Source organism: Lacerta agilis, chromosome W, assembly GCF_009819535.1.
Source record: "Lacerta agilis isolate rLacAgi1 chromosome W, rLacAgi1.pri, whole genome shotgun sequence".
NCBI classification, from domain to species: Eukaryota; Metazoa; Chordata; class Lepidosauria; order Squamata; family Lacertidae; genus Lacerta; species Lacerta agilis.
The window spans coordinates 2,370,835-2,395,035 of record NC_046330.1 but is presented as its reverse complement, the minus strand read 5'-3'; the positions used below and the strand labels follow the sequence as shown (position 1 = coordinate 2,395,035).

The following is a 24,201-nucleotide window of genomic DNA, read 5'->3' as shown; positions in this document are numbered from 1 at the left end:
GAAGGATTCGAATGAATGCAACCGATCATTGGTAAGGGCTCATTATTGAGCCTACCTAGTGGCAGTGAAGGCATCAAAGAAGGCACCATTGGATCCTCATCATGTCATCCGGCAGAGCTTTTCTGGATTGTACGGGGCCTTTTAAAGACTGGCCCAAAGGAGGTGGTAGAATCAATGGTAGCTAGCTGTGACTTGTTTGCATGGCATTTTGAGGATAAAATTGCTTGCATCCACAAAGACCTTGACTGTTGTTATAACAGATGAATCTCATGAGGTGTCCAGAGTACAGTCTAGTCCTGATGTATTGCATGAGTTTCAGTTGGTAAGGTTCAGGATGTGGATAAGGTGCTTGGATCGGTCTGGGCGACCCTTGTACTCTAGACCCTTGCCTCACTTGGCTGATAAAACCAGCAGGGACGGAACAGCTGGCTGGGCCAGGGATTGTAGGTGATCAATGCCTCTTTATGAAAGGGGGTGGTCCCTGCTTGTTTGAAGGAGGCAATGGTAAAACCACTCCTTAAGAAACCTTCCCTGGATTCAGAAAACCTAACTAACTACCAGCCAGTTGCTAATTTCCCTTTCTTGGGCAAGGTTCTGGGTCGCAGACCAGATCCAGGCGCTTTTGGAAGAAACTGGTTTTGTGGATCCATTTCAGTCGGGGTTTAGGCCTGGTTTTGGGACAGAAACTGCTTTGGTCGTCCTGTATGATGACCCCTGTCAACTCTCCGAACTAGGGTTGGGTGGTACCGCTTTGCGATGGATCCAGTCCTACATGAAACCGCTGGGTGGGGTTATCCAGAGGTTCAGAGTACATTGTCAGCAGTATGCTGATGACATTCGGCTTTATTTCTCCTTTACATCTGCAGGTGTGGCAGTGGAAGTGCTGGGCCATTGTCTTGCCTTGGTAATGGACTGGATGAGAGCCAACAGACTGAAGCTCAATCCAGATAAGACTGAGGCACTGTTAGTGGGTGGTTCCCTAGACCAGATGGAGCAGGTTCATAGCTTGGGGGTACTCCTGGATCCTCTGCAGTCGCTTGAGGCTCAGGTGGCCTCAGTGGCCCAGAGCATAGCTGTCAACGTTTCCCTTTTTTTAAAGGGAAATTCCCTTATTCTGAATAGGATTCCTCGCAAGAAAAGGGAAAAGTTGACAGCTATGGCCCAGAGTGCCTTCCATCAGCTTCAGCTGGTAGCCCAGCTACGCCCCTATCAGGACAGGAATAGCCTAACTACTGTTGTCTATGCTCTGGTAACCTCAAGGTTAGATTACTGCAATGCGTTATACATAGGGCTGCCTCAGAAGACGGTTAGGAAACTTCAGCGAGTGTAGAATTCAGTGGCCAGGTTGCTCACCGGAGCAAGACAGTTTGAGCATATTACACCAATCCTGGTCCGACTGCACTGGCTACCAATTAGTTTCCTGGCCCAATTCAAAGTGCTGGTTTTGACCTATAAAGCCTTAAACGGCTTCTTTCTATATGAACCTACCCGGACCCTGAGATCATCTTCTGAGGCCCTTCTTCATGTGCTGCCTCCTCAAGAGGTACGGAGGTTGGCAACACGAGAACGTGGCCTTCTCTACAGTGGTTCCCCATCTGTGGAATGCTCTCTTTAATTTTGTTTTTTGGGGGGGACTATTGGGTTGTTCCTTTTATTTCTATTAGGTATTTTGTGGTTTTATATATTGATTTTATTCTGTGAACTGCCCTGAGACCCCCGGATGTAGGGCAATATATAAATTCAAATCATCATCATCATCCCCCCCCCCCCGCAACCTCTGTCTCCTGCTATGGGGATCATTATCACAAAAATACAAAAGGTATGTGGACATTTCAAACATTTAGAAATAGTGCTAGATAGTTAGTGTGTTACCCTATTTCTTCTTTGCAATTGTTGAGGCTTATGAAAAATGTTATAATTTGACCTTCTTGAATAGCAGGTAAAGTGCCTCTGGGGATAATGTTAAGCAAACTTGTGGCTTTCCTTCTCCTCTAAATGGCTCTGATTCCCTTTCTTCCTTCTAAGCCTCCCCGCACAGCCCATCCAGTGGTGAGGTTCTCCTGCATGGATTGTGAGCCTATGGTAATCGATAAGCTTCCATTTGACAAGTATGAGCTTGAACCATCACCCTTAACGCAGTACATCTTGGAGCGAAAGTTACCTCATTCCTGCTGGCAGGTATTTGCTATATACTCAAAGCTAATGCTGGGCAAACTTGCAGGAGAGATAATTGAAGGGGGTGTTGGATATTAGTGGGTATATTTTCCAACTCACAAAGGTGTCCACATTTCCACATGCTTTGCAGACAATCACCGATGCAATAAAAGCCCACGGCCCAGGCAGTAAGGTTTATTGCCAGTTTACAACTTAATGGTTCTGTACATCATTAACCCATAAATCAGTCACTAGCATGCTGCTAGGATGGTCTGGTGCGTCAGAAGATGGTTGTCTCCCAGCAGGAAGAAGAGCAGAGAGAGAAAGGAACAAAGCTCAGTTCTTTCAGTCTCTTATCCAGGCCTAAAAAAACATTGCGCATGAACATTAACTCAAGTTTCTGACCTTGAAGCCACCTGCTTCTAGTTTCCAGAAAACAGTGCAGATAAGGATCGACTACTAGTTTCAGTTTCACATATACAGTGGTGCCTCGCAAGACGAGATTAATTCGTTCCGCAAGTCTTTTCGTCTTGCGGAAATTTCGTCTTGCGAGGCACGGTTTCCCATAGGAATGCATTGAAATTTAATCAATGCGTTCCTATGGGGAAAAAGTCCAGGCTTGTTGCCGGCAGCACCAGGGAGGGGTTGGGCCTGGCTGGGCCCAGCCAGAGCCTCCTGCCGGCGAGCGGGGAGAGCAAGCGAGGAGGGCAATAGGCTATCGGGGAGAGCGATCGGTGAGCGGGGAGAGCAAGTGGGGAGGGCGAGCGGCAAGCGGGGAGAGGAGTGGGGAGGGCGAACGGCGATCGGTAAGCAGGGATAGCAAGCGGGGAGGGCGAGCGACAAGTGGGGAGAGGAGTGGGGAGGGCGAACGGCGATCAGTAAGCGGGGAGCACGATCCTCAGCGGGGGGAGCCAGGAAAGCAAGCGGGGAGCACGATCGGCAGCAGGGAGAGCAAGGAGAGCAAGCGGGGAGCACGATCGGCAGCGGGGAGAGCAAGGAGAGCAAGTGGGGAGCACGATCGGCAGCGGGGGGAGCCAGGAGAGCAAGCGGGGAGCACGATCGGCAGCGGGGAGAGCAAGGAGAGCAAGCGGGGAGCACGATCGGCAGCGAGGGGAGCCAGGAGAGCAAGCGGGGAGCACGATCGGCAGCGGGGAGAGGAGCGGGGAGGGCCTCGAAGCCCTCTCCGCCGCCGCCAGCCTCCAGCAGGCTGAGCAGGTCTCTGGGCGCCGAGGTGCAAAGGGCCGCGGCCACCCGCCCGCAGCGGGGCGGAGAAGCGGCCCTGGCCGGAGTCTCCATGGGCTGAGGAGCCTCAGCCATGGTGGGAAACAAAGGAGGCAGCGGCGACGGAGAAGGAGAGGCAGTTGGGTCTTCCCTCGCTCGCCGCTCGCTCTCCCCAAGCCACAGCCAAGAAGGGCGGCGAGAGCGGTGAGTGAGCAGTGGCAGCAGGAGAAAGCTGGGTGTGGGGAGCAGGGGCCGCAGTAAGGGAGAAGCCGAGGCTAAAATGGCGCCGTACCTACCTCCTCCCTCCCGGAGCGGTGAGTGTTCTGGGGTTTGCGGGGAGCCGAGGGCAGGCTCGGCTGCTGCACCTTGGCACTTGTGAGCTTCGGCGGTGGGAGGAGGCAAGCTGCTGCTTCCGGTTCCCGCCTCCGCTGCCGCTCTCCTTGCAGCAGCAGGTTCCGGCTTCTTCTAACAGTGGTACCGCGCAAGACGAATGCTTCGTTTTGCGAGTCACGGCCATAGAAAAATTCGTTTTGCGAGTCACCTAAAAAATCGCAAAACCCTTTCGTCTAGCGGGTTTTTCGTTTTGCTAGGCATTCGTCTTGCGAGGTACCACTGTACCAACAGGGGGAAAGTAGAGAGAATGCTGAGCTTGGAGATGGCAGAAGCAAGTTAAGATTTTCTCAGCCTTCAACAAGTCTATTTTACTTTAGCAGTGGGACCATCGCTCAGTAGCAGAGCACATCCTTTGCATGCAAAAGACACAAGGTTTGAACCTTGGCGTGTCCAGTCAAATTTAGCAGAGGTACAAAATAACTTTCTCTTCCTGAGACTTTTTTCAGTCCCAGCCATAAGGTAGCAGCTGCACATGTTTTTATGCCATGACTGAATTTGCAGAGTTGTTAAATCACTTGCAGTACTTCAGTGGCGATGTTTGCACCATTTTAGAGATGCTATTATTTATAATACTTGTGTGATATGTTAACAAATAATTTAGTGTCAAAACAAGTTTCATATTATTTAAGCCTTACCTTATTTTTGTTTAAATTGCATCCCGATACTTTAAAATCAGGGATAAAAAACAAAGGGTGCTACGCAGTTCTTTACAATTTATTTAACAGGTTGTTTGCTATTGACTTACAGTTGGGCTTCGTACCCATTTATAGATGTGTCGCTCAGCAGAGCTGAGTTTTGGTCATCACTGTTTTTCCTTCAATTCTAGCCATGTATTTATCTTCAGTCAGTGAAGTGGTGATACAGCTTTAATTTATATCTGTCCCACCTTTGAATCCAGAAAGATTTCCAAAGCCCCATAACTTCTCTAAAAAATCCAAATACAATTAAATTGGGGCTGCTTCTACATCCTCTCAACACCTGGATTGTTCTGGAATGTAGTGTACCCTCTCCCTCCCCAACTCTCCAGTTCTTATCAAGAAACTATGGCTATTTGATTTGAACTTCATCCCATTGCCTTTGTCCCAAATGCTGGCAGTTGGGTAATCTGTTGTCTTCCATCTAGAACAACATGCAGGGATGGGGTAGCCATGTGCTTCAGGCAGTTAAAATTTTCTGCTTTTAAAATTGTATACCCCACCATCTAGACAAGAAGCAGGGCCTCAAGGAGCCTCAGTCCATACAATGTTATAGGGAGCCAATGGCACTCAAAACTGCAACAGTTCCTTATCTACTCCAGTATCAGAGAAGACTAAAAGGGCCTGCCTAAGCACTTAAATTTTGGATGAGAAGAAGCCTTGATGCCGTCTCTAGTACAGAGGTGGGGATCATTTGGCCCTCTAGCTGTTCAGCGGCAGCTGAAGGGCCAAAGGTTCCCCATGCTGGCTCTGGTATTCCATTGGCTGGGATTGGGTTTTGTTGTGAGGCTTGTGGTGTTACTTAATGTAGAGCTGTCTCAGAGCCATCATGTGCTTAATCTGCTCCATGTAAGGATGATTCATAACGTGTGGTTACAGGTAGGTAGCCGTGTTGGTCTGCCGTAGTCAAAACAAACAACAACAACAACAATAATAATAATAATAATTCCTTCCAGTAGCACCTTAGAGACCAACTAAGTTTGTTCTTGGTATGAGCTTTCGTGTGCATGCACACTTCTTCAGATACCACACACTATTCATAATGTGTGAATAGTAATGAACTGATTTAAGTGATCACGGGGTATTGTTTGGATATATTCAGCAATTATATATATATAGAGAGAGAGAGAAAGAGCGCGCACCTGTCATAGAACAATCACGGGGTGGGTCACTGCATGGTATAGCAAATACCTAAAGCCTGTCAATTTTACAAAAGTTCAGTCAGATAATCACATCTCCTTTTTGTAAACTTTAATCAGAATGTCATTCAGGCCAGCTGACTTTTCATGATATGTTAACTGGTGGTACTGTGCCAAGATATCAGCTGTACATAAAGGATTAAGGATAATTTTATTATAAATGGAATGATTTTAGGATGCTTGGATTAACTCTGATTAGAAAGCTGTCATGAAACTGCTGTTTCTGTATCTTGTAGTACACTAAATGGGCCAAACACCAGTAAACTGTGCAAGACTTCTCCCCTGTGCTTTCAAGACAAGGATGCGAATAATTGGGCAATGTCGCTATCTCTCAAAAACATGCACCACTTTTTTAAAAAAATGTTCCCACTGGAGTTCAAAAATGTGTGGTTTATCTGAAACCCAGTAGCCCCTTGTGTATAATAAACCTTGTCTCTTCCCTTGTCTTTTCTAGGTATTTGTGAGCAGCAGTGGGAAGTACAGTGAACTGGGCCATCCGTTTGGGTATTTGAAGGCCAGCACCACTCTAACATGTGTCAATCTCTTTGTGATGCCTTACAACTACCCTGTCCTCCTCCCTCTGCTAGGTGAGTGATGCAGAGCCACTGCAGCGCAACCAACTAGAAAAGGAACTATCTCTGTCTTGTCTTGTCTGCTGTTTACTTGCCAGCCATTTTCTTAAATGGGTTGGAAGACTGGAGAGTCTAGAGCAGGCTTTCTCAACCTTGGGTCCCCAGCTGTTGTTGGACTGCAACTCCCATCATCCCTGACCACTGGTCCTGCTAGCTAGGGATGATGGGAGTTGCAATCCAACAACAGCTAGGGACCCAAGGATGAGAAAGATTGTTGCAAACTGCTACATTGGGAGGAGAGGATTTTTACACACATCCTATTTTCTCTGCAGTAAAGGAGGAGAGCCACCTGCTTCCAGTGCATTTTTTATGCTGCTCACCTACACTAGATCTACACTGACCTGTTTAACATTATTAGAGCAATATTAGATATATCATTTTAAAACACCTCAGGGCAGACCTGTAAACGTTTCTTACCTCCAGCAAAATGCTATTTCCCTACTGCTCTGCAATGCCCTCTGGTGTCACATTATAATAACACATTATGAACGTTAAAAGTAGAACACCATGTGGCCATATAGTTATCAAAACCATTCCTTACCCATTCCTTAACGTTAAAAACAATGATTGTAGATCCTCCATTCTTTTCCCTCTTTCAGGATGTGGCAAGTTTCAGAGAGAGAAACACCCCTCCCACTGTATATAGCTGTCATGATTCACTCTGTCACTGAAGAAAAAAAAATCATGAATAAACTGTCTCATCTGGGTCTGAGTGTTACAGAGAAAATGGTGTGTGCCCACCCAAGCTGTGTCCCTGTTGTTGTTATTTATACCCCACCCATCTGCCTGGGTTGCCCCAGCCATTCTGGGTGGCTCCCAACAAAAAAGTAAAACACAATGCCAGCCATTTCCCCTGAATAGTGCTGCCTTCAGATGTCTTTTTAAAGTCACATAATTGCTTATCTGTTTGAAATCTGAAGGGAAGGTGTTCCACAGGGCGGTCGCCACCACCGAGAAGGCCCTCTGCCTGGTTCCTTGTAACCTCACTTCTCACAGTGAAGGAACCGCCAGAAGGCCCTCAGAGCTAGACTTCAGTGTCTGGGCAGAACAATGGGGGTAGAGACGCTCCTTCAGGTATAATAATAAATAATAATAATAATAAATAATAATAAACCTTTATTGTCACTACACCACCTGTGTGCAGTGAAATTAAACAAGCTCCCCCCCCCACACCCATACACTCAGTCTTGTTCGCAATCTGTGTGCTTGTCAGAAGTCAATTGCAACACTATTTCCCCCCCCCCCCATTCAGCAGCCCAAAAGCCCACGGATAAAAACTGTTCTTTAACCTGTTGGTGCGGCTGACTATACTTCTATATCTCCTGCCCAAAGGTAGGAGATTAAAGAGGTGCTGGCCGGGGTGTGAGTCATCCCTGAGAATTTTCCTTGCTCTCCTGAGGCAGTGGTCTCCTGAGATGTCATCTAGTGAACTCAGGGGACAGCCCATGATATCATGTGCTGTATTCACCACCCTCTGTAGGGACTTCCTGTCCGTGGCTGTCAAACCAGCCTACCACACTGTAATACAGTATGAATGGACACTTTCTATTATGGACCGGTAGAAAGAGATCATCAATTTTTGTTTGACATTGTTCTTATGCAAGACCCTAAGAAAATGGAGTCTCTGCTGGGCCTTCCTAACCACCTGGGTTGTATTGATTTTCCAAGTGAGGTCTTCACTAAGGTAAACTCCCAGGAATTTGAAGAAAGCGACTCTCTCCACACAGCCCCCCCCCCCGATATACAATGGGGCTAGTCTCCCTCTCTTCCTCTGAAAGTCCAACACCATCTCCTTTGAATTACTGATATTTAGGTGCAAGTTGTTCTCTAGGCACCAGGTCGAGACTTTTTGAACCTCCTCCCTATACGCTGATTCATCTCCCCCTGTAATTAGACCCATTATGGTGGTATCATCTGCAAACTTAATAATTACAGTGGATGGATCGGATGAAATACAGTCATATGTATACAAAGAGTACAGGTAGGGACTCAGCACACATCCCTGTGGGGTGCCAGTGCTGAGCTTCAGGGAGGTAGATGTAACAGGGCCAATCCTCACTATTTGTGTGCGATCCCTCAGAAATTCTTTAATCCAACAACAGATTGTAGAAGAAAGGTCTGGGCTGAGGCTGTTTAGGGCTTTAAAGGTCAGCACCAACACTTTGTTTTTTTGTTTTGTTTTTTAAACAGAATTTATTAACATTTTCATAATATAACACAAACCCAACCCCACACCTACAAATACAAAAACAACTACAAATACACATAAAGTCAGGATTCTTCTTCTTAATTATAACCTTACAAAAAAAAAAATTCTAGTTCTGAATCTTGACGCTTGACTTCCCCCGCCTTTTCACCTTCGGTTTTAATTCAATATACTATTTCCTTAACAACTTTTCTCTGTAAAAAATTAACTTTACTTAAAAAATAAAGAAAACATACTTATCTCAATCTTTGCATTATACCTTAAATCGTAACCAAATATTCTTATAGCTAAACTTATTTCTTCTGTCCTTTATCATGCTGCTTTTAACTTAAAATTCAATATCTCCTTACTTATTTAAAATAAACTTATCATTAACAGACTTCACACTCCGACTTCGGATACCATGGCAGACCATTTAGATTATACACTTAATTCTTCAACCCACTCCTCCTCTGTCCATTGTCTTTTCCTGTCTTTCTCCAGCGCCAAATCTCCCATTGTCTTCCTCCAAGTGTCCACAGATCCAGGCTGCATCCACAGCAAACCCCGCATCGAGCCTCAAGGCGTTTCTCATCTGCATTCTGGGCTCCTCCGTTTCTTTTGCTTCTTCTTCTTGTAAAAATTCTAATTCCATGTCCCTTACCCCCGAGCTGCCACCTCGGGGTCTGGATATTGTAAGTTTTCCCATTTCCAGCTGTTCTTCCCGGATTTGCCCAGCCATCTCAGACCATCTTTCAACCGCCCCTCCCAGCTCTTTGCCAAGGCATGATTCCATTGTGTAGAACTTTTGAAAAGCCTCCTCTGTGGAAAGTAGATCTTTTTTGTGAATAATTCCACTCAAGACTTGTAGTTTCCGATCAAGCAGTTCCATCTGCAAAATAGTGAGCTTTTCCTCATCCTTTAAATATGAGTTCGATGCCAATATGAGCGCGAAGTCCAGCATTTTAAGAGAGAGGGTGAGTGTCAGATTTCAGTTCCTGTCTCTTCCTTCCTTTGTTTCAAATTTTTCCTGCGACACACCAGGTCGCCGCCATTTCTCCGAAGCAGGAGTATAAAGACCAAAACTTCAAGCGGAGATATTTTTCCCCCAGTTAACCCCCGAAGGGAGATCTCAACAGACTCAGTTTTCAAATTCCAAATACTTTCTATTGATTGTTGTGGCAGCAGTCACTTAAAGAGTTAATTTCTTTCACCAGCCGAAGGGAGGGAGGCGGGCTGCCTTTCTTCTTTCCCCCAGAGCATTCCAGGAAAACAAAGAGTCAATCAATTACTCACAGCTTCTGGGTTCTTATCAGCTCCTTAATGACAGGTAGAACTTAGACGCTCATCACAGGCTTAGCCGCCGCAATTCCATCCCGGTTGGGGCATGTCCCCTGAAGCCCGGCTCCGTCGTCCCTTCACCCCCACTCCCCCTTTACAGGGGGTGCGGGGGAAGGGTTCGGAGCCACCACGGGCACAGCCGGGGAGCCCAGGGAGCGGGACGCTCTTCCCGCTCCCCAACCGGAGCCCCGCTATGCGGCTGCAGGGCTCCTAACCCCCGGAATGAACTGGGTGCTTCGCAGCCGAAGCAACCCACGACCACCCATAATGGCGTCCGCAGCCGGAAGTCCAGCACCAACACTTTGAATTGTGCTTGGAAACGTACTGGGATCCAATGCAGTTCTTTCAGGACCAGTGTTATAGGCTCCCAGGGGCCACTCCCAGTCACCAGTCTAGTTTTGGGTCCAGCTTCTATTGGGAATAGTTTGACTGTTGAATAGCTTCTCATATATTATTTTATTATTATTCTTTTTATTTATTACATTGCATGGTTCTCCTCCCCATTTCATCCTCACAACAACCCTGTGAGGTAGGTTAGGCTAAGAGATGGTGACTGGCACAAGGTCACCCAGTGAGCTTCATAGCTGAGGGGGAATTCAAACCCTGCTCTCCCAGATCCTAGTCCAGCCCTCTAACCATTACACCACTCAATATTTAGTACCATAACTTAAACACGCACAGTATCTAAGATCAGCAGAATCCAAGGTGTTTAGGACTTCAGAAGACTTCAGACTAAACGGTGCTGCTTCTCATCATTAAAAGTTGTGATTGTTACTCTGCTAAGATCTAGCCTGACTTGGGGTGTGTAAAAGTTGAATATACAACATAAGGAGGAGAGAGCCCTGTCCTTGGGAGTATTAGTACTCTCTGGATCTTTAAGGGACAATCCTATGGAGCATGATGCTGGGATATTTGCACTGTTGTGTACATTTGTGACTTGTATTTTTTCTCCTTTGCAGATGATTTATTTAAGGTTCACAAACTTAAGCCAAATTTGAAGTGGCGGCAATCTTTGGATAACTACTTAAAAACCATGCCTCCCTACTACTTGATGGTATGTACCTCTCGTCAGTTTGATGGGTCTTGTGTTTTATGCTGTTGACTGTTCACAAGCCAGGATTCAAAAGCTTTGCAACATGGAATGACTTACTGGTCCTTCCTTAAATGTTCTTTTTTTATTCCCCATGCTGTTCATCATCTACATGAAACCGTTGAGTGGATTCATCCAGAGATTTTGAGTACCATATTGGCCCAAATATAAGCTGCACTTTCCCCCCCAAATTCCGATAGTGAAAAGTTAAAGTGTGGCTTATATTCACGACCTTACGCCACCATCAAAGTGGCTTGGCTCCCCCCTCCCCAGAAGCAGCCTATGAGCTTGGGGCAACGGAGCGCTGCCCGCCGGCCGCTCCCAAGCCTCCCCCAAGCCATTGGAACGAAGCGGGGGGGGGGGAGGCCGCCGGCAAAGCGCCGTGGCTCCCACCCCCCAGAGAGCAGCTCAGGAGCACAGGGCAACGGTGTGCAGCCCGCCTGCTCTCCTAAGCCTCCCCTACACCAGCTGAGGGAAGGGGGGAAGGCTGCTGGCAAAGCGACGCTGCTCCCCCCCAGAAAGCAGCCCAGGGCAATGGCGCCCATCCCATCCACGGCTCCCAAGCCTCCCCCAAGCCGCCAAATTTTAAAGGTGCAGCTTATTTGCGGGTGTGACTTATATTCAGGTCAATACGGTATGTTGTCAGCAATATGCTGATGATGCACAGCTCTACTTCTCTTTTAAACCTGCATGTATGGCAGTGGATCATAGCTGTCAACTTTTCCCTTTTCTTGCGAGGAATCCTATTAGGAATAAGGGAATTTCCCTTTAAAAAAGGGAAAAGTTGACAGCTGTGCAGTGGATGTGCTTGACCGTTGTCTTGCCTTGGTAATGATAGCCAAAAAAATTGAAGCTCAGTGCAGATAAGACTGAAGCACTGTGTTAGTGGGTAGTTTCCTAGACTGGCTGGATGGGAGGTAGCCAGCTCTTGATGGGGTTACACTCCCTCTGAAGGAGCGGGTGCGCCGTACTTCTGGATCCATTGCTGTCGCTTGAGGTTCAGGTGGCCTTCCATCAGCTTCTGCAGGTGGCTGGTGGCCCAGCTGCACCTCTTTCTGGACAGGGTTAGATTACTGTCCCTGAAGACAGTTCGGAAACTTCAGCTGGTGCAGAATCATTGGCAAGGTTGCTCTCCAGGGAAAGACTGTTTGAGCAGATAACCCCAATTCTGACTTGGCTGCACTGGCTGCCAATTAGTTTCTGGGCCCAATTCAAAGAGCTGGTTTTGACCTATAAAACCTTAAATGGCTCAGGACCACAATACCTCCAGGGCTACTTCTTCTTATATGAACTGTCCTGGACCCTGCAATCATCATCTGAGACCCTTCTTCATGTCCTCTACAAGAAGTCCAGAGGGTGGCAACACAAGAGTAGGCTTTATATTGTCTAGTAGTAGCACCTTAGAGACCAACTAAGTTTGTTCTTGGTATGAGCTTTCGTGTGCATGCACACTTCTTCAGATAATAAAATTATCCTTAATCCTTTCTGAACAGCTGATATCTTGACACAGTACCACCAGTTAACATATCACAAAAAGGCAGCTGGCCTGCATGACATTCTGTTTCAAGTTTACAAAAGGAGATTTGATTATATGACTAAACTTTTGTAAAATCACTTTGTTTTATTGACAGGCTTTAGGTATTTGCTATACCATCCTGTGACCCATCCCATGATTGTTCTATGATAGGCACTTTCTCTCCATATATACCAAGAACAAACTTAGTTGGTCTCTATATTTCTACTGCGTCAGACCAACACAGCTACCTACCTGAATCTACAAACAATCTATGGCCTCTTAAGATGTGTGGCAGAGTTATTGTTTGTGTTTGTTGTTATGATGCAGATTTTTGTGTTTTTTATATTGTAAACTGCCCAGTGATCCATGGATAAACCACATTTAACAGAAGAAATTGGGCTGAGGAGGAAGCTAGATGGCAGGGTGGCAGTGACATAAATCACCTGCATAGCTTGGGCAAGATGCCACAATATGGACTTGCATCATCCCAGCAATCAGGGTCTGTAGCATCTGTGTGAAATTAGCAGGTGGTGCCATACTGCACAATACCATGTGGCTATGTGATCCAATGCCCACTGTGAGCCATCCGAAACCCACCTTCCAACTCTGCCTTAGCTTTATATAACACTTAATAGCGAGAACCTTTTTTAAAAGACCATATTTTTATAAAAAAGCAAAGATCTGATATTCTTATTCTTATTTATTTTGTTTTCCTTATAGCCATTAAAGAAAGCACTAAGGATGATGGGAGCTCCAAATCTGATACCAGAAAATTTAGATTGTGGACTTAGTTACAGTGTTATCGCTTACCTTAAAAAACTCAGCCAACAGGTAGTAATGACAAAACGTTTGAAATTAGAAGTGCATTGATGGTGATTTGTGTGTGTGTGTGTTGCTCTGGTATGTAACAGCAGCAGCAGCAGCAGCAACAACAACAACAACAATTTATTATTTATACCCCGCCCATCTGGCTGGGTTTCCCCAGCCACTCTGGGTGGGTTCCAACAAAAGATTAAAATACAATAGTCCTTCAGATATTAAAAGCTTCCCTAAACAGGGCTGCTGCCTTCAGGTGTCTTCTAAAAGTCTGGTAGTTGTTTTTTCCTTTGACATCTGGTGGGAGGGCGTTCCACAGGGCAGGTGCCACTACCGAGAAGGCCCTCTGCCTGGTTCCCTGTAACTTCGCTTCTCACAGCGAGGGACCCACCAGAAGGCCCTCAGCGCTGGACCTCAGTGTCTGGACTGAACAATGGGGGTGGAGAACGCTCCTTCAGGTATACTGGACCGAGGCCATTTAGGGCTTTAAAGGTCAGCACCAACACTTTGAATTGTGCTTGAAAACGTAAATAAATCACTTAAGGAATGTCCTTTTTTCCTGTATTTTAAGGTAGGTAAAGATTTGACTGTTTCTGTTTTCAGGTAAGTGGTGGTGGGGCCCTTGGAGGGAATTAGACAGGTAGAGGAAGGGAACTATTTAGCTTACCTGCTCCATTGTTTGCCAAAGTTTAGTTGTTTGCTGCCAATGAGCATTGCAGTAATTTTTGCTAATGATTTGAGATAGTGGCAACTAGTGATGTTTAATGAGAATATTAGAGAATTTTCATTTAAAATAGAAGAATATTCATTTTCATGCATTGAAAATGATATGATTTTATTCATGGGTAAACTTGTTCAGATGGCAACCAAAAACTGTACAGATACTTTTATTCAATGGAGCAATGCAGTGAATTCACTTTCTTTGATTTTTTTTTGTTCCAAACTTGAAATTGAAAATTGGCATGTTAAGGTTTGATACAAGTAAATTCAGTAATAGGCTATCTTGTGCTTCTGATAGCTCTAACACTTAATAACTGTTATGGTGACTAAAACAAAACTATATGCATACTTATAAAAAAGAAGCCATTAACATTAATTATATTATCATTATATGATAATATATTTCGGTATGTCATTCTCTGGTAAATGGCACCTTGTACCGAGGGAGTAACATCTCTCTCTGATTGCCGTACCTCCCTGGTTTGTTTTTCCTTGATTTTTACTGTTTTATATTGTTTTATTTTTTAACTTTTTTAGCTTAGTTTTTAGCTTAAACCATCCGGTTTTATCCTAAGTGTCTTAAAGGAATCAAGATCTAAGGAAGTTGCTATAAACTGTTGATTTTCACTTGGATACGAGCCAGGGGAGTGCCGGGGCCTTCAGCGTTAACTGAAGAAGGAAGCCTCATATTTTGTGGCCACCTTCACCCTAACCATCCTTTCATCTTTATCTCTGCCTGTTTGTACTCCCTGCCATTATTATCTCAGCTAATGAATGGCAGTGTGACTTTTTTTAACTTTAAGCAAAATAATGGTGTCGACTCGGAGTGGCTGTAAAACTTCAAGGCCTCCACTGAATGGCACTGCAAAAACCAGTTACTGGCACTAAATAAAAATATAGAAACGTCAATTGTTTACATCAAGGCCACTTCACATGCTATTACACATAATTGTATAGGCCTAGGTACTTTCAGTGTATAAAGCATTAAAGCTACTTTCTGTTAAAAAAAAAATCACACTGTATTGCCAAGGGTATAGAATTGCTAAGAATGGGACTTCCGGCGAAGGTGCCATTGCCGGCGGCTGGGAGCTGTCTTCTTTCCGAGACAGCTCCGGTTTTCCCGGGGGCCAGGAGACCCGCAACCGCGCTGCGGGCTCCGGTAAAAGGGAGGCTCGGGTGAATGGGTAACGGCGCGGGGCTGAGGAGGCTGTCCCCAACCGGGAAAACTTAGTGGCGGCCACCGCTGGCATTTGAGCGCCCCGTTCTTCCTTATTTGGTTTAAATTAAGAAGAAACCCGTAAGCTGTAAGTACGGGCTTAATTGGATCTATAAATTGGCTTGGTTGGCTTTAGGGGAGAAGTTCTAAAAAGGAAGTCTGCTTCTCTCCCTTGCGACGAAAGAACAGTAACACTGGCTCTGGCTGTTGCTACTTTCGGCTGATACAAGGTATTTGTTGACTTTGTGGATCTATTAAGAAACCCCTGTTTAGGGATAGAACTGGGAATTTTGAAGTATTTTTTCTGTGTGACTGTGCATTATAAAAGGAAGAAATTTTTGCACTCTGATCAGGGGGAAATGGCGGCTGTAATGCTTTTGAAGATGGAAAAGTACTGATTCTTGTTATTTCCTGCCTGCATCTGCCCCCCTTTGGTTTCGTTTCCACGATGCCTCCAGATTCAGCAATGACTTTTGGACAAAGGAAAATTCTTCTGAAATTAGAACTTTTGCAGCAGAATGTCACTGCTTTTAAGGACTTGACCAAGGAACTTAAAGAACTTAAAGAAATAACTAAAGAGCAAACTTCTGGGAACTTATTTGAAGTAGAGAAGATGCAACTCCAAAGGGAAGAGGAACATTCCTGTAGATGTGAGAGGTCCAGGAATGACTTTTGTGGCGTTATAACGGTTTTCTGGGGTGGGAGCCCAGAAATACTGGAACAACAATTTTGGAAATCACAACAGCAATTGGATTTGGAGATTGAAGTGGAGATGCATGGTGATGAAGAATCATTTCCCTGGAAGAGTTCAGCAAAGATACTTTGGGACATGGCTTTCGTTCTTGGACATCAAGGAAAAGAAGACATTCTGGACAATGGTTTGGGAAAAGGTGGTGGGGAGGCCTCGTGGGGGATTGTGATGGGAGGAGAGAAAATGGTAAGAAGGGGGGTAGGGTGAAAGAATGTATGTGAGTATTAGGAAGGCTTGCCACGGTACCCCCGACATCAGAGAGTAAAAATGGATTTGGACTAGAGAAGAAATACTTAGGTTTTTTATGATACAGTATTGGTTTAAGATTTTATAAGGTTTGGATTAGAAGCAATAAGCAGCAGTTTTATGGAACTTAGAAAAGAAAAGGATATAAGAAATTAAGATTCGTAATATGAAGTGGTATTTTTATTATGATTTAGAATTTAAATGAGATATGAGGTTAAGATAAAGAAGAATAATGGTGAATGTAATTGTTAGAATAACTAGAAAAGTAAATTAGAACTGAACGTAGGAGAGAGAACGGGGGAAGTCCCTCAAATAAGATTTGGAACAAGATTTTAATTAACGGTTGCTGTGTTCCAGTTTGTAAGGTTTGTATCTGGTTTTTTCATATTTTGTTGATGTTGTTTGTGCTTTTCTTTTTTCTTTTTTGAATGATTGTCATTATATGTTGTTTTTAGTTGTATTTGTTTGTTTAATGTGGAAAACCAATAAAATTCTTTGGGGGGAAAAAGAATTGCTAAGAATAAGGTCACACCAAAATAGAAAAAGGTTATTACATATAGTTGAAATACATAAGAATTCAAATGTTCATCAAATTAAATGTATAGCATTTAATTTGTTTTCTGTAGCTCGCATTTCAGAACTGCCAATAGTGAATGACATAATGCCCAGTAGTGTAACTGGATAAAAAAAAACATTATTCGTTACTTACACTAGCAATATCACAGCTTGACTTATTATTTACTAGATTTTTTAAATATGGGTTGTAAAACTGGTTCTTACATTAGAATTTACAGTTTGTGGAGAATATTCTCTGGAGTATTTTCTAGCAGAGAATATTCTCCGGACAATATTCTCACCTCACATCACTAGTGGCAACCATCAATCTTTGTGCTTGGTGGCTGAGAGCTATATGTCTGTCTGAAACTAGTTTTATAAAGGGCTATCTACTTTTGTAACTTCAAAGAAAAATGATTCTCTCCCCTTGGTCAAATTATCCCCCTCCCCATGATATGTAAGCAAAGCTACCAATGCTTCTGTTCTGATTTTGCTTGAGTTGCAGGTCACGACATTAAATGGAATACCGTATATACGCGAGTATAAGCCGACGCAAATATAAGCCGAGGCACCTAATTTGACCACAAAAAACTGGGAAAACTTATTGACTTTAGCATAAGCCGAGGGTGGGAAATGCAGCAACTACTGGTAAATTTCAAAAATAAAAATAAATAAAATTACATTAATTGAGGCATCAGTAGGTTAAATGTTTTTGAATATTTATTTCAAAGAAAAACAGTAAGCAAAAACTTTAGCTCAATCAGCAACCAAGCTACGGTAAATCACAAGAGTTAAAATCCTTCAAAACTGGATTCCTCCTCATCTGTATCCCCAAACAGAGCTTCAGGGGCTCACACTTGGCACCCCAAATATCAGAACATCAGCAGGACTGGGGCCCAAAAGCCCCTCGCTCCTTCTGCACTTCCTTCCAGCAACTGAGATTCAGCAGCATCGCTGGGGAGACAAGAGTTCAGCCCTCGCAACTGAAGCTGAGCAGAGCCTCTCCTACTCCCTGCACTGGTCCCAGCCTTGCTTCCTGGGGCAAGGAGTTCCATAGGCTTGACTGCACCACAGGAATAAGCGCTTTCTTTTATTTGCCCCCTCCCCTCTTCCAACAGTTAGGCTTTCCTTTTTATTTCTTTGGTGTGTTTTATGTCCAATATTTCCATCCCCCTACAACCTCTATCAATAAATGGGACTGATTCCTGTGTCTGAGGGGGTTTATTTTCAGGCCCTTTTCTTCACTCCCCAAAGACCCCTCCCTTCCCAAACAGCCAAGCGGTGAATGGATCCAAAGGAATATAAGAGTTGCAGAGCTCCTGTGACCTTGCCTCCTCCTGGGCTTTGCAGAGAGGAGGGGGGCAAGAGGCTCTGTTCCTTGACTTGGGGGTCCTCCCTGCACCCTCCCCTTCATCCCAGGGACCCCCTCTTCTCCCCAATGGACCCTTTGCAAGATGAGCAGAGACTCACTGGATTCAGGAGGTGCCAGGGATGCAGCACGTGTAGAAAAGAGAGACAAAGGTCCAGCGCCAGGGATGCAGCACGTGCAGAAGAGAGAGACAAAGGCCCCCCTCCTTTTGTAGGTGGGCTTGGTATTTCCTGACCTCTCTAGGAATCCCACTCAATCCTTTTTAACCCTTGGCAAGCCAGTGCCCCCAGCTTCTCTGATCCCGTCCTGTGCCTTTTGCAGGAAAGAGCTTCTCTCCACTTCTCTCCCCCTCCCCCCAACTGACAGAGGGGGAAGCATTGTGCAGTGCTTCTCCGATCCTCCATTTTGTGCCTTTCTGCTGGTGGGTGGAGGCAGAGGCGTCTTTACCCTTCCAGCTTGTGTCTGGAACGCACAGGACGGGATCGGAGAAGACGCGTCTCAGATCTCCATCCTGCGCATTTCCCGGTGGGGTGGGGGGGAGGGAAGCGGAGAGAAACTCTTTCTCTCCGCTTTTCCTTCCCCACCACCTCGCAGACAGCTGCAAACGCACAGGATGGGATCGGAGAAGACGCCCCCGCCCTGCACATTTCCTGGTGGGGTGGGGGGAGGGAGAGGAAAGCGGAGAGAAGCTCTTTCTCTCCGCTTTTCCTTCCCCACCGCCCGCCTCACTTGAGCATAAACCGAGGGCGACTTTTTCAGCCCAAAAAATGGGCTGAAAAAGTCGGTTTATGCTCAAGTATATACGGTAATCCAAATGTGAAATGCTGGCTAAAGCTTTCTAGAGTGGAGTCTCAACAGTCCTGTAGATAAGGACTGAAGAATTAAATTAGACTCTGCTCAATCATATTTTTCTGTGGTGGTCCTTCCCCTCTACCCACAGTGCCATTTCCACTACATGTGGATTAAAATAAGCACTGTCTTTTTTTATAACATTTTTAAAATTAACTTTTCAAATTTTACAAATTATTTTAAACCTCCATCAGAACAAATCTCTCATTTCCATTGACTTTTGTTAAAGGAAATTCCTGGGGTCCCCTTGGATTACCAAACAAAGACACTAGCCAAGAATATAGGAGCAAAACAGCAGCCAGTAGGCTTGATCTTTGTTCCAAAAAGACTGTTGCAACAGGACTTCCACCTACCACATGGGAGAAGCAGGAAGAAGCCCTGAACAAAAGGATGCTCTAACTTTTATAAGTTTCCCATTTTCCCATAAAGGATGCTCTAACTTTTATAAGTTTCCCATTTTCCCTTGGTGAAACATCACACATACTGCATGCACACGAAAGCTCATACCAAGAACAAACTTAGTTGGTCTCTAAGGTGCTACTGACTATCATATCTACTACAGTTCGGATGACTATCATATCTACTACTGTGGGCAGGAATCCCGTAAAAGAAATGGAGTGGCCCTCATAGTCAACAAAAGAGTGGCGAAAGCTGTACTGGGATGCAATTTCAAAAATGATAGAATGATCTAGATACGAATCCAAGGCAGACCTTTTAACATCACAGTAATCCAGGTTTATGCACCAACTACCAGTGCTGAAGAAACTGAAATTGATCAATTCTATGAAGACTTACAACACCTTATAGAAATGACACCAAAGAAGGATGTTCTTCTCATTATAGGGGATTGGAATGCTAAAGTAGGGAGTCAAGAGATAAAAGGAACAACTGGCAAGTTTGGCCTTGGAGTTCAAAATGAAGCAGGGCAAAGGCTAATAGAGTTCTGTCAAGAGAACAAGCTGGTCATCACAAACACTCTTCGAACAACACAAGAGACGACTCTACACATGGACATCAGCAGATGGGCAACATCGAAATCAGATTGATTATATTCTCTGCAGCCAAAGATGGAGAAGCTCTATACACTCAGCAAAAACAAGACCTGCAGCTGACTGTGGCTCTGATCATCAGCTTCTTATAGCAAAATTCCAGCTTAAACTGAAGAAAGTAGGAAAAACCACTGGGCCAGTAAGATACAATCTAAATCAAATTCCTTATGAATACACAGTTGAAGTGAAGAACAGGTTTAAGGATTTAGATTTGGTGGATAGAGTGCCTAAAGAACTGTGGATGGAGGCTCGTAACATTATACAGGAGGCAGCAACAAAAACCATCCCAACGAAAAAGAAATGCAAGAAAGCAAAGTGGCTGTCCAAGGAGGCCTTACAAATAGCGGGGGAGAGAAGGCAAGCAAAATGCGAGGGAGATTGTGAAAGATACAGGAAATTGAATGCAGACTTCCAAAGAATAGCAAGGAGAGACAAGAGGGCCTTTCTAAATGAGCAATGCAAAGAAATAGAGGAAAATAACAGAATGGGAAAAACCAGAGATTTGTTCAAGAAAATTGGAGATATGAAAGGAACATTTCGTACAAAGATTACCACAATTAAGGACAAAAGTGGAAAGGACCTAACAGAAGCAGAAGACATCAAGAAGAGGTGGCAAGAATACACAGAGGAATTATACCAGAAACATATGGAGGTCTCATACACCCCAGCTAATGTGGTTGCTGACCTTGAGCCAGACATCCTGGAGAGTGAAGTCAAATGGGCCTTAGAAAGCCTTGCTAACAACAAGGCCAGTGGAAGTGATGATATTCCAGCTGAACTATTTAAAATTTTAAAAGATGATGCTGTTAAGGTGCTACACTCAATATGCCAGCAAGTTTGGAAAACTCAGCAGTGGCCAGAGGATTGGAGAAGATCAGTCTACATCCCAATCCCAAAGAAGGGCAGTGCCAAAGAATGCTCCAACTACCGCACAATTGCACTCATTTCACACGCTAGCAAGGTTATGCTTAAAATTCTACAAGGCAGGCTTAAGCAGTATGTGGACCGAGAACTCCCAGAAGTGCAAGCTGGATTTCGAAGGGGCAGAGGAACCAGAGACCAAATTGCAAACATGCGCTGGATTATGGAGAAAGCTAGAGAGTTCCAGAAAAACATTACTTCTGCTTCATTGACTACGCAAAAGCATTTGAGTGTGTCGACCACAGCAAACTATGGCAAGTTCTTAAAGAAATGGGAGTGCCGGATCACCTCATTTGTCTCCTGAGAAATCTCTATGTGGGACAAGAAGCTACAGTTAGAACTGGATATGGAACAACTGATTGGTTCAAAATTGGGAAAGGAGTATGACAAGGCTGTATATTGTCTCCCTGCTTATTTAACTTATATGCAGAATTCATCATGTGAAAGGCTGGACTGGATGAATCCCAAACCGGAATTAAGATTGCCGGAAAAAATATCAACAACCTCAGATATGCTGATGATACTACCTTGATGGCAGAAAGTGAGGAGGAATTAAAGAACCTTTTAATGAGGGTGAGAGAGGAGAGCGCAAAATATGGTCTGAAGCTCAACATCAAAAAAACTAAGATCATGGCCACTGGTCCCATCACCTCCTGGCAAATAGAAGGGAAGAAATGGAGGCAGTGAGAGATTTCACTTTCTTGGGTTCCATGATCACTGCAGATGGTGACAGCAGTCACGAAATTCGAAGACGCCTGCTTCTTGGGAGAAAAGCAATGACAAACCTAGACAGCATCTTAAAAAGCAAAGACATCACCTTGCCGACAAAGGTCCGTATAGTTAAAGCTATGGTTTTCCCAGTAGTAATGTACGGAAGTGAGAGCTGGACCATCAAGAAGGCTGATCGCCGAAGAATTGATGCTTTTGAATTATGGTGCTGGAGGAGACTCTTGAGAGTCCCATGGACTGCAAGAAGATCAAACCTATCCATTCTCAAAGAAATCAGCCCTGAGTGCTCACTAGAAGGACAGATCCTGAAGTTGAGGCTCCAGTACTTTGGCCACCTCATGAGAAGAGAAGACTCCCTAGAAAAGACCCTGATGTTGGGAAAGATGGAGGGCACAAGGAGAAGGGGACGACAGAGGATGAGATGGTTGGACAGTGTTCTTGAAGCTACTAACATGATTTTGGCCAAACTGCGAGAGGCAGTGAAGGATAGGCGTGCCTGGCGTGCTCTGGTCCATGGGGTCACGAAGAGTCGGACACGACTGAACAACTGAACAACAACAAGGTGCTACTGAAAGGATTTTTTTTATTTTGTTTCGACTACGGCAGACCAACATGGCTACCTACCTGTAACATCACACATGCGTCACGGATACATCATACATACATCACAGAAAGGGAGGAGTTCTCTGGTGGAAGCCATTTTGTCAACTTTGCCCCCAACCTCCCTCACCCATCACCATACACCCATCAAGTGATACAATAGGGATATTTACAGGTTCCTGGTGCTCCTGGCCAAGCAATCACACTCCTTTGTCTTGACTGGGAGTGCTATAGCCGACACTCATGATGCACAGAGTTTCTTTAAAGCCACAAAGACCATTTATGGGCCAATAAATCATGGCATATGCCCCCTACGCTCAACAGATGGTACCACACTTCTAAAAGATAAAGAAGCTATTGCACTGCGCTGGAAATAACACTACCAACATTTCCTTAACCACAACTCCCCCCCGTAGCTGCTGAGGTCCTCTCACAAATTCCACAAGAACAAGTTAGAGGTGAGCTTGCAGTATCTCCAAATCTGGGAGAGTTATGTACAGCTATTAACCAAATGAAAAACAACAAAGCCAGTGGAACTGATGGGATACCTGCCTAAATCTTCAAAGTGGGTGGAATTGAACTTACACAACAACTTCACAAGCTCATCAAAAAAATCTGGGAAAGAGAAGCGATCCCAGCAGACTTTAGGGATGCCAAAATTATCAATTCCTGCAAGGATCTTAGCAAACCGTCTCTTAACAATATCCGAGGTGACCCTTCCTGAATCCCAAAATGGTTTTCGGCCTTCTAGGGGGACAGTGGACATGATTTTCACCATTTGACAGCTTCAAGAAAAATGCAGAGAGCAAAACCAACACCTGTATATGGCGTTTATTGATCTGACTAAGGCTTTCAACACTGTAAATCGTAATGCCCTGTGGACTGTCCTTCTGAAAATTGGCTGCCCAGATAAATTAGTGAACATCATTCGGCTCCTCCATGATAATATGACAGCAACAATCGCAGATAACAATGGCTCTCAAAGTGAACCATTCACAGTGGGATCAGGTGTTAAACAGGGTTGTGTTATTGCCCCAACTCTATTAATTATTTTCATTGCCATGATCCTACACTTTGTCGAAGGGAAACTCCCCACTGGAGTAGAAATCATATATCGAACAGATGGAAAGCTCTTCAATCTGAGCAGGCTGAAAGCAAAGAGTAAGGTTACCGCAACTTCCATCATAGAGCTTCAGTAGGCTAATGACAATGTAGTGTGTGCACACTCAGAGGATGACCTCCAAACCACCCTAAATATATTCGCAGAAGCTTACGAAAAGCTTGGCCTGTCGCTCAACATCCAAAAAAACCTGAAGTGCTGCACCAACAAGTACAAAATAACCGCTCTGCAGCGCCACAAATCCAACTCAGTGGTGTAACGTTCAAAAATGTCTGTCACTTCTCCTACCTAAGCAGTTATCTTTCCACAAGGGTCAACATTGATGCCAAAATCCAGCATTGCCTGAGCTGAAAAACTCAGTTTCCCAGGATCCTCAGCCCTCGCAAAGGAACTACCTCACCTTCCAAGGGAACTCAGTTTCCCGAGCACCCTTGCAACGACGAAGCCCGGCAAATGCAAAAACTGGGACAGATGCCTGTTCCTCTCTTGTCAGCACGATGCAGCGTGGATACAAAAAGTGGGCAAATGAGGAAGGAGGAGATCCCAGGCGAGGTCTAAGACCTTCTTAGTCACAATGCAGGAGACCTACAGAGCTCCACACTGGAAACCGGCAAGGGAAGGAAGAGGGAGTGTCCCAGGTGTGGGCTGCTTAAATGGGCAAGGGGCAGATCCAGGGAAGCCCATGGTCAGCCCTCAGATTCGCCCCCTGGCACTGCCCAAATCTCAGCCTGCATTCCCATTTGACGAAACAGGGTGCAGGCTAGCATCTGGTCTCTGATAGGCACAGGGAAGCATCCCTGTTACGTGCACGCATGCACGCAAACTCACACACAG

General features: G+C 44.9%; 1 protein-coding gene across 2 annotated transcripts in view; it reads left to right on the top strand.

Annotated features, from left to right (window-relative positions):
* The window catches only part of LOC117039793 (integrator complex subunit 6-like), a 117,675-nt gene that overhangs the window by 25,447 nt on the left and 68,027 nt on the right, over positions 1-24,201 (top strand). For both annotated transcript variants that reach the window (XM_033136992.1, XM_033136991.1), the window contains exons 6-9: positions 2,026-2,178; positions 6,117-6,249; positions 10,780-10,874; positions 13,147-13,257. In XM_033136992.1, the coding sequence (XP_032992883.1) occupies positions 2,026-2,178; positions 6,117-6,249; positions 10,780-10,874; positions 13,147-13,257 (492 nt within the window). The remainder of the gene's footprint in view (positions 1-2,025; positions 2,179-6,116; positions 6,250-10,779; positions 10,875-13,146; positions 13,258-24,201) is intronic.